The following is a 14,082-nucleotide window of genomic DNA, read 5'->3' as shown; positions in this document are numbered from 1 at the left end:
GTTCACATTATTCATTGAATGGAAATAAATTAGAATTTATACATCGAGAACAGTTTCTTAAATTTAAATTTTTGTTGTCTCTTTATAATTAGGCATTTCACCAACATAAATCATAATTGTATGTTGTACCATACAAAGAAAGAATGGATTAATATCTCGGATAGGATAGCTGCGGAACTACTGCTCCATTTCGTGCCCATCACTATAACCCTTTGACAGTTCAGCTGTTTCTGCCGATGTTAAACAAACGAACAAGTGTTTTTCAAAACACCAAAATAAGACTTATTTCTACCTCCGGTTTGTGGTTAAATCTGATACAGGTCAATCGAGCTAACTGTGGGAAGCCTGTAAAGTGCCACCACTGGTGGTAGCTTTGTGATTGTTTTCCAAAGGAATCTTCATGTCTGTTGTACATGAGCTGCAGCTATCGTGGTGCTGAGGAAGCCATTCTCATTAGAACGCAAAAGGGAGCGTTCTTTGATATACTTTGTGTTGCCTTCATTGAATCATCACTGCACGAGTACGATCATTCACAGTAGGTTATGGATATTCAGCGAGCAATGAATTCAATGCACACGCGTTTGAAGGTAAGCACTTTTTTCCCACGAAAACTCGACGCTTTTTGTACGCTTATCTGATTGTGCTTGTTTTGTTGTTGTTTTTTTTAATCGTTTTCATACAGCTGGTAGCATTCGTCCATTTCATTCTGATAGTGCTTGCACTCGGAAGCGCTTGGTTGCCATCCGCTTATCTGTTCTACAACCTGCTCTACATGGTAGCACTGTTCTGGGCAATACATTGCCGCGAATCAATCGACGCTGTCCAAATCGTAAGTTTTTGCTCACCCACGGCGTAACTTTGCAGCATGCGGTTTACGATGGTGTTCCTTTACAACCGCGTTCATATTTTACAGTGTGCCGTCATTAATGGGTTTAGCTTTTTCTTCGATCTGATGGGTATCATCTCGTACTTTCCGTCGCACGGTATCTTTTCCGCCGTGTTCGCCATACTCAATCTCGTTATCCGGCCGTTTAGCTTGCTGTTGTTGCAGCGTGAACTTTCTGACCGTGGCGGAAGCTTTGACCTCGGGTACGATGGTACGGGCGGCGTTGGTGAACACCCGACCAGTTACGAGGATATCGATGCACCGCACCAACAGACACCGTCACACGGGCAGGTCAATGTTAATATGTTCAAGTAAACCCCATCCCATCCACCTTCGCCCACCGTGTCACGAACGAATCTCGATCGCACTTTTCTATAATGAAACAATGAATCTTATTTGTGTTTTATCGCTCAAACACCGTGCCAGGTGCGTAAAAGGAAGTACGGTACGCGTTAATTTCACTGTTCCATCCCCGCATACCATCCCACGTGTAATGTTAGTTCCATCTAAATGATTTTATTCATATGCGGCTGAGTTACAAAATTGTGAACATTATACAATTGAATCAAAATTTTCAAAAACCTTTCTCGAACGGTTCACAATCTCCTTTGAGTTGGCCGGTTGCAAATGCTCACTGTCGGCAGTTAAAACTATTTCATATTTAATTTTGATACTCTATTAATGTATATGGAGCTAAGTAAGAATTTCTTCTACTTTTTCTACTCTACTTATCAGGTTTTAACACAGTTTGTTGTGAGCAATTGGTTTTGTTTTTAATAATATGCCATTTTATTAACTAAAGTTGTTATTGTTGTGCAAAGATGTTTTCCAAACATTATAGATATTTTAAGTTAACGGATATTAATTTGGATAAAACAACTAGCACTGCAGTGTCGCGTAATATATTGATAAATGCAGAGATATTTTCGAATGGGTGCAAGAACAGATTTTAAAAGAACCGCCGGCCGTAAGGTCAGCAATGGGTATCACAAGGAAGTCAATCTCGTCTGGATAAAGCACTGTAATTATATCTAGATTAAGACGATAAAACCCTTATTTCTCGATACGTCGATTTAACAAAAAAACAACAACTAGTAATTAATTTCCATCCGAAATTTTTTTTCTTTTGAACATTGTAATGCATGCATAGTGTGTCGAAGAAAATGAATCTTTACTATAAGTCCCGAATTCGTGAGTTTTAACTTGTAACATGTAATAACAGTTCATTCCTTTCCATTATTGTGGATTGCCTTAGAACTCGATGAAATGTTTAGTAAATCGTCTCGGTCCATAGATGCACTTGGGCTTCTGGTAACAGGGTGGCCGCTCAACCGGGAAATCAGAAAAACCGGAAATTAGCCGGGAATTTTTTTAGACTGGGAAAAAACTGGAAATTTCTCTGGAAAATCAGGAAAATTTTATTTCATGTAACACCGTATTTATCGTCAAAGTGTACAATTAGAAGAGTTTTTTTAGTTCAAAGAGAACGGCCTGGCCATTTTTGCTGAAGAATATTTTCAATCACCATGAATGTTGAATGTTGTTTATTATTCGGGTATGGTGTGCGTTCACGTTCTTCCCAGCACACATATCTTGTCTTCTTCTGTCTCTTTACGTTGGAAGCCACAAATGATGTGCACACGTCGAGCTGCTGGCGCTTCCGCAGTTCGCTCGTTACTCCTTTGTTTTTACGAGGTTTTGCACTAGCCCGCATCGATTCTACTTTAGCGTACCGGATGAATCTGGCGGTCAGTTACATACCAGAAAGAATTTGACTTTTCGAATAAGATCAGCAACATCAGCATTTTCTTAGGGACCGAAAGTGCATGCCGTTCTTCATAAGAGCATCATCGGTCCGAATTGTCAAATGCATCCAGATATCGTTTTGCAGATTTTATTGTTTCATTTCTAAAGCAAAGAGTACAGAGTTTAGCTCTACTGTCGGTTTTCTGTTTTGCATTATCTTGTATCATCGTGACGTGTGCGTGCTGTTAATGTTAATGTGTTAACATGTTAATGATTAGTGTGGAAGGTGATTTTTTTAATTTAGAAAGGATATTTTTGTCCATATTTATATTTTTATTAATATAAATTTTTGGGGGCGTCCCGGTGGTCCATGTGATAAACGGCGCCGGTCCACACGGCCGGACCGGGTTCAAATCCCATCCGGACCGTCCCCCCGTAGCAAGGACTGACTATCCGGCCTACGTGGTAAAATAAGTCTAGTAAGCCAGAAATGGCCGGCGTGATCTGTAAGGTTGTTAAAGCCAAGAAGAGAGATTTCTGTAAAATTTTGAGTCAATTTAGAATACAGTAGAACGTCGATTATCCGGGAGCGGATTAATCGGCGGGCGGATTAACCGTGCGCCCAAAATTGACAGCTGTTCAACCGTGGTGAACATTTGTACTGATGTAATTTTGGTTAACATTATTAAAATCGTCACCAAACGATATATTTGAAATGATTTTTTGTACGTTCTAAATTTTAATTGTTATTTGTAAATAACTTGCTTGATCCAGAATCATTTTTAACATCAAAAGGACCATCATAGTCTAGTGTATAGATACTATATACGCCTTATCTAGATATATGAATGACCTTGATATTCAAGCGACTATTATCCGTGGAAATCGATTAACCGGTGTAAGTTCGGACCCGAGCAACCCGGATAATCGATGTTCTACTGTAGTTCATCAAAAGATAGGAAGATAAAACATTTCACGACGCTTGTGAAAAAGCTGTGACCATTACGTAGGAGCGGTTCACAAGATGGAAGCACGTTACAATGGATATGACTTATGAACTAACTGCTTTGAAAACGAAGAATCTCACTCAGGTTGGTCAAGGATCGGTTAAAGTCAAACTCTGCATATTTTTTTTTAAACTCCCTTTTATTGCCGGTTAGAAAAACGCCTCGCAATCATTTTATCACGGCGTTTTCACGGTGATTATCTTATGTTTCCAGTCCTAATCCATTTTAGCAACTTTATGGCATACCAAGATATGTAGCTCTAATTTTTTTCGATTCTTTTGAAGCATTGTTCCGCCATCGTTGCCCCATAGCTCGGTTCATTTAGCCCCACTTGACAAATTAGCATCACGTGAAACATTGACTTTTAGTTAACAGTTTTAGGATGTTAATACGTTGTTTAGGAGTCTCGTATTAAATTAAATTCATAAATAACCAGCACAATCAAAGTATAATGTTAGGCTGGCTACATACGAGCCGCGGAAAACGCGTATAACTTGTGTTGTCAATACCATACTTGTATAACAGTTTAACTGTCAAATCGACGCGGCTCCAAACGCGGGGGCTGTTCCGCAGAGTTGTTGATGTTCAACAATTTTGCGTTTCCGCGGTACCGCGTACCGATGACATTTCGTTATTGGCAGCCGACTCGTACCGAACCGAGCCGAGCCGAAGTGCTTGGCAATGAAAGTTATACGCGTTTTCCGCGGCCCGTATGTAGCCAACCTTATACCTATTATATTTAATGGTGAATTAAAAACATTTTGATTGAACTTCTTAAAGTCCCCGTAATTCCTAAATTTGATTTTTTTAAAGAAATTGTGTCAACTTTAAAACACCAAAACAGGACGGCAACGGCTTGTACTAACTTAAAATTAGAAGAGTTTATTTAAATTTTATTCGAAAAATGCGCAATGTTTATTTACAACCGAGAAAGGAAGTGTAGTGAACCACAAAAAAACCCGGAAAAATTGTGAAAATCACCGGGAAAAAACCGGGAAAACCGAACATCTAAAATCCTGATTTGAGTGGCCATCCTGTGGTACGCTTGTCGTTAATAGTAATACGAGTTAATAACTGCAATCTGTAAGTTTTTGTTTTTTTTATTACCAATACCATTGCAAGCATTTTTAGTTCATAATATATTTGTGTACAAAGCAACGCTTAACTAATATAAATCGTAACTTTGTTTAGATTTGAAATGAAAATCCGCTTCCATCATTTGGCAAGATATGAGCCACTCCACCAAGTTGCCCCAATCAGCGCACTCTAGTGGTGAGTAGCGACTAGCCACCATCGCACAATCGATTAAACGCACGCAGCCCAATCATTTTTGTTGATGTTTGCGCCCTTTACCGTAAACTTACCGTGAAAAATAGTGAGCATAGGAAAAACGCGAATTACTTACCCGTACGTCATCAATCCTATAGAAAACGTTTCGTGCAAACAAATCAAACCCAAACACGTCGCAATGGTTTTTTTTGTTACAATTTTTCTTCAATAACTGTAATTTTATTTTTCAATTATAAAAATTAACACAAAGTTCACTTTGTCCTGTGCCCTGATGACACATTGCACTATCTTTCCCCCTCACTTGCTCGTTTGCTACATTTTCTTCTGCCATTTTGTGCATGCGTTTTTGTGTATGACTGTGTGTGTTTCTTGTTGTCCTATATGTATTACGAGTGTTAGCTGCAGCTTCTTCCCATTGCTGCACGCACGCTACCGCAAAACCATCCATGTTTGCTGTTTTGCTTTCGTTTTCTTCTTCTCTTTGCTGTAATGTAGATGGTTTTTGTGTATATGTTTTCTTCGCAGTGAATGTATGTCCGTGTAAAAGAGTATATGTATACATTGTGTACGGATTTTTTTTCTTCCTATTGTTTCATATTTGTTTTTCGTTTTTTTTCTTTATTTTTTTTCTTTCGTACGCGAAACGGCTCCTTATGTGTGTTTCGAATTGTGTTGGTGTGTGCGTACGTATCTTGCTGTTTTTACTAATTGTAAATTTCTCCTACTACAGCAGGTTTAGGGTGTACTTATCTTTTCATTCATCCGATTATTTATGAGATATTGTTTTCTTTTCCACTTTTCCACTTTTACTACCTCATTAATGCGGCTTTGCAGTTTGTTCATTCTGTAAGTGTGTGCGTGTGAGCATGTCTTGTGTTGTACAGTTTTCCTTTGTTTTTTTTTTCGTAATCATGTGCTTTGGTTTACAGTTTGTTTTTTTAAAACCACGTTTTCTGTTTGCTGTTGAAATCACTGAGTAAAACTTATTATTGGAGATAATATGACACATAGTGGAATAATGTAACAAATGTGACCGTTTCCTTACACATTTTCTTCTTTACGTGGCTGTATATATATAGGTGTGTGTTTGTTGTTTTTTTTTATTTGTTTGTCCAAAAAACGGCAGTATCATGTAAGATGTGGTTTTTATTTTATTCCAGTGTTGCTTTTCCTTTCTCGCATATTAACATGCTTCGTGTCGGCTTTCGTTTTCTTTCCTGCTCTCATCTTATTTGCTTTAATTTTATCAAGCTTGGTATGAACGAACAACGGGTTTCCTTTCCTGTTTTTTTGTCCTTTTGAATTCTTTTTCAATGTGTGTGTGTGAGAGAAGGACAAGGAAAGGGTTGCTTGGAAGTTTATTTTGATGTGAAATTTGTAAAGTGGTTGTTTTTTTAACCTTCGTTTTATTTTTCCCTTACGACGATATGATAAACATAAAACACGTTTTGGCGGTTTTGTGTGTGTGTGTGACATTTTATTTTTAGTTTTACAAATTTGTGCATGATACGCGAAATCTAACGGAGTAGATTCGGTAATTCATTTCCTTTTAGTCAGTCAGTAAGTGTGCTAGCGATGTGTGTGAGTGTGTATGTTTTTTTTTTAAATTTCTTTTTCTTCCTTTCCTACTGCGTTCTAATCATTTTCCGGCGCGGGCGCCGCCTGTACATAAGTCGATTTGTTTATTTTTAACACGTTTGTCATTGTGTTTCTTTTGTTTGTTTTGGAACTTTGAGCTATAGTTTTACCATATTCACTGTTCAAAAGCTAGTGCATTCTTGACGTTTACCGGCGTTTAAGTCTCCTTTTCTACGGGGTTTCATTTATGTTTTACTGCGATGCTAACGTGACCATTTGCTTAACTGAAGTAAATTTTCTAAACCATTTCACTTGTGTATTTGGTTTTTCGTGTTGTGTGTGTGTGGGTGTAAGTGTGTGTTTTAATGTGCATTCCAGTGTGTGGACTGATGAAGGTTTAAGAACCTACCATGTCTGTGTGTGTGTTTATTTGGTTTTTCCTTTCATTTAGCAGGTTATGCACACACAAGTTTGCTTCTTATTGTTGTAGTTCTGTGCTACTTTATTGTTGACTTTGTTCTATTTTCTCGAGTGTTGCATCATTCCTGGCAAGTAATTTTGTTGTTGTGCTGTTCTCTTTCATTCAACAGCTTCACTGACGCATTTGCATACTATATTTACATAACCGTTGCATAATGTATGTGATTTTAATACATTTTTTTACCATTCGATGAGAGGTTAGTCCTTGGCTAACTGACCAGTCACCTCATCCCTTTTATCAACCCTATCGTGCACATATGCGTTAGAATGTGTTTGTAATTCCTGTATGGTTCATGACAGCTTCTTCCGGCTAATGTTGAGTTGAGAGTTAGTTTTTCTTCTTGTGTTTTTTTTCTTTTTCTTACAATTTTATGCTTTATTGGTTTTACGCTTGCTCTGTGTTATTCGAGATAAAATTTGTTTAGTAGTGGAACGTAAATGTATAAAACGAAATGTTCGCCATTTTTTTATGTTGCCAATTTGTTTTTCTCGCGATGTCATTTTGTTAATCTACACTGTTTATGTTTCCTTCGAATTTCATTCTGCCATGATTTACTTGAAACTTGCTTCTATTGAGTGTGTGTTTATTGTAACTGTTGTTGTTGTTGTTGTGTATATTATTTTCTAGTGCTACAACAACAATCGCTCTCGATCATAGTCTTATCCCATCGTTGAAAGGTCTCTTAAACTCGCCTTCCGTAAAAGAAAACGCTCTGTCATCTCTGATGTGTATCTGTACTGTCATCTGAAACGCACTGGAATTTACTACGGAATACTATTACATCCATGCTAAGTACATGGAGAGTTGTACATATGTTTGTATGTGTGTGCGTGTGAGTCTACTAACAGTCTCGCTTTTAATGACAGTGACACAAACGCCAAATGGCGAATACTGTTTCTCACACACCCTGTACGAGTGTGTTGCAGTTTGCTGACTGCACACTGTACCCTGTGTGTGCGTTGTTCGTAGTCAAAGCGACAACAAATGTTCGCACTTTGGTGAATTTCAGAGAAGGTAATAGTAACTCGTATCCTCTGATGTGTTTGTATGTGTGTAGTTGGCTTGTAGACAACATGGGTTACAGCAGCACAGTAACTATGAATTTGTGAAGTTTAGATAGTTTAGTCCCGTCAATCCTTTTTGCAATCTATGCTAATGCGTGTGTGTGTTTTGTTGTTGTAGTTGTTGGTTTAATTTATTTTTATTCCTGTGTACAGTTCCGCATTCCCGTAACAATGTATGTTCGATTGTTCTGTCTGTCCGTCATGGTAGGTTTAATGGTACGGACTGTAGGTGTGTGTGTGTTTCATCGAGATCGTTTATCCAATGGGTACGATCGCATTGGTAGCGATTGAGTTTCAACGCTTGTAAATGATTGATTTTACAGTAGTTTAACAAAACGTTCACTGTTATATATTATTGTAAATCAGTTGTATGCATTTTTTCACGTAATTTATTAACTTATATGTAGCACGATTGTGGTGAGAAAAAGAAAATCAAGCACAAATGACACCACTGGACATTCTGCCAGATGGTGTTTGTGATTTGCAACTCCTAAAGGTATGCAATCATTGTTACAAAGAATTCTGTAAGGACATCCGGTTTAGATCACTGTCATTGATCTGATGTAATCAAGGGGTAAAAGGTTTTTTTTATTCGTTAATTTGTATAATCTAGGTGCGCTCGCACCACAGACATAATTAAACAGAATAATGTCGTGCAAAGCGTTGTTGCCTACCCAAAAAAAAAAAAACAACAAACAAACATGTTTCGAAACAATTGATACTATTTCTACAACGTTCAAAACACAACACGTACACGTACAGCAGTATAAGTAACAAATTGTTAATGTGGTAAAAGGGTTTAATTCGGTTTCCTTATCTTAACAACCCAACATCCGTCCTTTTTCTCATGTAGTTTTTCGCTGCGTGTTTTTTTTTCTTACTGTCCATATGAATAAATGTGTCGATGCGTGGTTGTGTATCAGGAGGGAGGAATGGGTATATTCTCATCTAAATTTAGGTGTGTGAATGTGTTAATTATTTTCATGCATAATACTCTATCCGTCCAACTTGTCCTACTACCATTATGAAACGCCTAATTCGGTGTTATCATTTGTATTTTTTTTTTTTAGTTTTTTCTTGTTTGTTTGTTAGTTTTGTTTCTGTTTAGTTTTGTCTCGCTAGCTTCTGTCCCATTTAACGCAAGTTGCTTCATAGCAGCACTATATTTTTTCTTAAATCCTAGTTAACTAGTGACGCTAGTGACAAATATGTACAATTAATTTAGAATAACGTTTACGACAATTTTTCTTCTTATTCTTGCGTCTGTATGTGTGTTTATGTGTGTATGTGTGTTTGATGTCATCTGTTTCTTCACTCATTTGCTCTATATTTACGCATTCTATATAATGACTGGATGAATTATGCTATTTTGATTTATTATATACGAATTCATTATCTGTGATCATTCATTCATTACTGATGCATGGTCGTGTGCGTTAGTTTGCCTGTTCACTAACGTGCTCATTTTGACGTTGACGCTTCTGCTGTCATTTACAACATTTGCATTTGCCGGCCATTTATGTAACCTTTCTTGTTCGCTTAACCTTCAATTCAGGAAAAGGGGAAGGAAATGTTTAGGGGAGGAGCTTCGCTTCAATTGATATATTCCATTACCGTGTATTGTGTTTAAGTTTATTGTTTTGTTCGCTTATCTGCATCTTCTTCTGCGTAGCTTGTTACTCTATTGAAGCGTTTGTTTTGTTTTTGTTATATTCGTAATTAAACTATCTTTGTTGGGTTTTGCCGTTTTGCTTTTGCTTCTTTGTTTGTTATTTTAGCATTCGCTTCAGAACGAGCTGGCGCATTTCTTGCAATAGTTTTTTTTTGTTTTCAACATTTGCTTCTTTGGTTCACGTGGTTCGTTTTGCGCACGAAAACAAACAGTCAATACAGCTGAGGCAACACACAGCCTATGCGTGTAAAGATGGCTGGCACTTTGACATTTGACATATTAGCGATTAAAGACAGCGGTATCGTACGCAGTACGTATCTGTCTCAAAGTTTTACTTTCATATGTGTATACAAGATTACAGCGGATGTTGTTCAAACGATTTCGTACGCAAATCATCTGCCAAGCATCTATCGGTAGGCGCGGTACAACGTTTCAACTTCAATTCAATTCTTCAAGAACAGCACTTAAACGTGACGGTTAAGTGTAGCGGTACGTAAAATAGTTATACATTTTGACACGTTCATACACACGGCTAATCGATAAAGGGATGCTAGTGTGCACAAAAACAAGACAGTTAAACGTTACACCAGGAAGGTGACGAGAATGTGAAACGTTAGTAGATGACGTATGTGTACTATGTACTATGTACATGTAGCACACCAGCGAGAGCTTTGTTGTAAGTGTAATGCTTCGTTTCACGCGTCTACTGCTATGGCATAGTTGGTTTTGTGTGTTTGTCTGTATGTGTGTATAGTAGTGAGCCGATTTATTGACATCTTTAACGTGAACCAGAGTGGAAAAACTTTTTTTAGTTTCCGTGTTTTGTTTAAATGTTTGTGTGTGTGTGTATATATGTTATGTTGATATTTGTATACAAAATTGACGTTTACACGAAACGATTTGCTATATTTTTGCTGCTCTTTTGTACGCGGGAGAGGATTTTGGATTCCAATGTTTTCCATGTGTTGAAATGTATAAATGTACTTTTGCTTGTGGTTACTCTTATTTTTCATACTTTTCTTCCTATTTCTGTCTGTTCTTTGTATTTGCTGTTTCTCTGTTAAAGTAATGTAATATGCTTGTTTCAAAGTGCTACAAATGAAGTACAATTTAGCTTGTTATAGTGAATCGATTTATATTACATTGGAATCAAGTCCGAAACCATCGTTAGGATGAATAAATATAATAAGAAATGAAAAATGAACCAGATTAACCTAGAATAGCAAGGCAAGAGACAAACAAATAACGGAAACGAAAAGCGCTCTTGACGAAGTGCAAGAGAAAATAGTGAAAAGAGACATACATGCGAAAAACATGACAAATAAAGAAGAAAATACAACAAACGGTAGGGAACCGGTAGGGAGATAGAGAGCGAGGTCTTTGAGATATTGTGTCTCATTATTAGGTTCATTGTTTCTTTCCCACTGCGTTATTTCTTCGCTTTGCCCGCTTTTTTTGCAATCTCACCTTTTCAATAGTCTTTTTTTGTGCTCTCTTAGTTCCTTCCATAACCTTCCATTTTGTCAATCAATTTTGAATGGAACATTTCTCTCACTTGTTTGTTTTTGCTAACCATTTCGTTTTGTGCATTATGTTTCTATTGGTTCGTTCCGGTATGTTGTTTTTTTCTTCTTTGCCATCCATTCCATTCTATCTTGCATTCTTTAAAGCCCTGCTCAGGTGCTATCTCACTCTTCGCAACGCCTTCATCTCCTTTCCCGTTTGCCCTTTTAAGTGGATCCATACTTGGGGACGATCGGGAGTAGCCAAGGTGTTGAGAGCCGATACGCCGGTTCCGCTCAGGTACTTGAAACAGAGACAAGAGTGGTATTTGCATTGTTTAGTCGGCGTGCATATTTGGAGCCTCGTTTATAAGGTAGGGTTTGTAGTGCTGTAGTATCGGCATCTTAAACGCCTAAGTGAAAAATTAGCTTTCAATCGAAACAGCATGCATTGCAGGTAGTGTTATACTGTCCTCTAGCGCTTCAAACGTTCGCCGTTGACCGCAACGATCGGCTGTCATACAAATGTCAGTCGGTGTCGTAAAAGCATTAAACGTAAACATGTTTGCCCGTAGCTGAAACAATCTAGCTCACTGTCAGTGTGTGTGAGTATTTTTTTGTTGTAAGAAACATTGCAAAGGAATGTGTAGAAGCAGTTGAAATTGTTGGTGACCGTATGCGGATGGGTGATAGCTTGCAGATAATTGTCAAAACAACACTAATCCGATTTCACGAATGAAGCCCTAATTCGCTAAACACTTTCGACACGCTGAACAGAAGAAGATATGATCTTGTCAACCGATAGCCCTACTCTTAGTATTTCGCGTAGGAAACGTACAGCTAGCACGTGTACGTTGCTGTATCTCGTCGGTTTGTGGGTGTGCCGTAAACGTTTATATTGGTTTTGTTTTGTTTCGCAATTATATGACTTCAATCAAATTTCGAATAATAATGTCTGTTTCTATGATAATTAGAACTTTCTCCCTGTATGGGATCCTGTCGAAATTATGTAACACACACACATCAACGTTCAATTTTTCTCTCACTCGTTTGCTCTATCTCTCTCTTTCTCTTTCTCTCTTTTATCTCACACACACACGTACGCACACACAGCAATTTACACAAACATATGCTTGTTCTCGTTTGTCGTTTCCTTTCACTTTTTGCTATTAATTTAATTTATTACTAATGTTGCCTATAAATCCTCTTCCATCTATTTATCGTCTAGGAGCTACCAATTTTATTAATTAGCTAAATGTGTGTCAATTATCAAATTTAATTTCTTCTCTATTCTAAAGTACGACTTTTCTTCGTGTTTTGGTTATATTTGCATGCTAGTATCATTATCGTTCTGACCTTTCTTTCTTTATGTCATTCTCTCTCTCCCTCTCTCTCTCTCTTTCTCTCTCTCTCTCTCTCTCTCTCTCTCGCTCGCTAGTCTTCCATATAATCCAACACTTTTTTAAACCGCGTGTGCGAATGTGTGTGTGTATGTGTGTGTTAGAGAGTCGGTGAGTGCGTGCATAGTTTACTATGTTTTGTGGTTTGTTTTCCATATTTGTTTGCTCTTTCGATACTATTAACCTGTTGTGACGTATTGTGAACTGTGCTGAGTAGTCGCAAAGTATCTCCATTAGTTTCACTCATTACACCCTTTACTCAATACTTATATTTATCTTACTTGCGTTGGTTTCTTATACACCTTTGCTATCTGCTTCATTTATCTAGATTGGTTGTTCTTATTTTATATTAGTCTGTTTTCATGCGTTTACCTTTTTTTTTATTTACCATTTTGTTTACTTCTTGCGCTCAACAACTTCTATTTATCCATGCTATACAACAGACAATAAGTACGCCTTTAAGTTTCAATTTACTTCCCTTAAGAAATTTGCAAAATTTACGCTAAACGATGTACGCTCCATGATCGCATTTTTTCTTCTATATTTTGTTGTTGTTTTGTTGCTTTTTTGTTGTTTTTCGCCATTACTTACTAGACAAAGTTAGCAACACTAACAGTTTATGTTTGTTTTTTTGTTGTTGTTGCTCATTTTGCTAAATCTTGTTGCTGTTTTGTGTACGTTCAAATTTGTTGGCTGTGTACGAATTTCGTTTTTTTTGTTTGTTTCCTCTCTTATGTGTTACGTCTTCGTGCTAACTGCTAATAAGAACTCACGCTGTTCATTCTGGAATATAATATTTCGTTAAAAAAATTTATTACCCTAATATGTAACAAACATCTTCATGGCGATACCTTGTTTTTTTCTTCTCTCTTTCTCTCTTTTACTGCCACTTGTTATCCTTTCTTCATGTTTTCGTACATGTCTATTGTGGTTTTTGTTTTTTATTTCCTTCGCGAATAAACTCCTGCTTGGAGTAGAATGTGCTACAGTAGTACAGTTTGCCCTTTTCGCACCGTTTAGACGTTTGTTTTGTTTCGTTTTCTCCTTGCCTATTTAGTAATAGTGCTTTTATCTACGGTTATCTGCTGCTCGAGTTTCGTTTTCTTACTCATTATGCTTTATACTTAGTAATTAGATAGTATGCTTAAGAGAATGTGCCGGCGCATGTATGTGCTGTTTTGTTATTAGGAAATTATTTTACTTAATTGTCTTACTTTATAACAAATCCATTCGATCGCCGTTTTGCTCGGTTTTCTATATCTCTTTCGCACCTTCGGCAGTCGTTCGATTAATGTATATGTGTGGGTGCATATGTTTGGTTGCTCCTGTACTAACGATGCCACTAACGTCATTTGCACCAGTTTATGACACTGTCTAGAATTCTTACACACATCTTTGAGCCGATTTTATTCATTATACACACATACACCATTTAGCCACTAACAGTTCTAACGTG

General features: G+C 37.3%; 2 protein-coding genes across 23 annotated transcripts in view; one reads left to right on the top strand and one right to left on the bottom strand.

Annotated features, from left to right (window-relative positions):
- The first annotated feature begins 210 nt into the window (after window positions 1-210).
- Window positions 211-2,684, top strand: LOC125767605 (type-1 angiotensin II receptor-associated protein-like). The gene is made up of 3 exons (XM_049434379.1): window positions 211-587; window positions 683-829; window positions 914-2,684. The coding sequence occupies exons 1-3, from the start codon at window positions 543-545 to the stop codon at window positions 1,199-1,201; spliced, it is 480 nt and encodes a 159-aa protein (XP_049290336.1). The 5' UTR covers window positions 211-542; the 3' UTR covers window positions 1,202-2,684.
- A 2,424-nt stretch (window positions 2,685-5,108) lies between these two features.
- LOC125767474 (uncharacterized) overlaps window positions 5,109-14,082 on the bottom strand; it is a 90,629-nt gene continuing 81,655 nt past the window's right edge. For 21 of the 22 annotated variants that reach the window (XM_049434140.1, XM_049434084.1, XM_049434228.1 and 18 more), the window contains one exon: window positions 5,109-14,082. This exon is cut by the window's right edge and continues 2,007 nt beyond it. Coding sequence is in view for 1 of the 22 variants with exons in the window: in XM_049434261.1 (XP_049290218.1) it covers window positions 11,524-11,530 (7 nt within the window). In the remaining 21 variants the exon portion in view is untranslated. The other variant, XM_049434261.1, reaches the window with a different exon arrangement.

This window comes from Anopheles funestus, chromosome X (assembly GCF_943734845.2).
Source record: "Anopheles funestus chromosome X, idAnoFuneDA-416_04, whole genome shotgun sequence".
Classification (NCBI taxonomy): Eukaryota; Metazoa; Arthropoda; class Insecta; order Diptera; family Culicidae; genus Anopheles; species Anopheles funestus.
The sequence above is the reverse complement of the archived record's forward strand: the minus strand, read 5'-3'. Positions and strand labels throughout refer to the sequence as shown.

Coding starts and splice junctions, on each gene's coding strand:
- LOC125767605 (XM_049434379.1), top strand. CDS start 543: ATGGATATTCAGCGAGCAATGAATTCAATGCACACGCGTTTGAAG. Junction 588..682: donor CAATGCACACGCGTTTGAAG/GTAAGCACTTTT, acceptor GTTTTCATACAG/CTGGTAGCATTCGTCCATTT. Junction 830..913: donor CAATCGACGCTGTCCAAATC/GTAAGTTTTTGC, acceptor CATATTTTACAG/TGTGCCGTCATTAATGGGTT.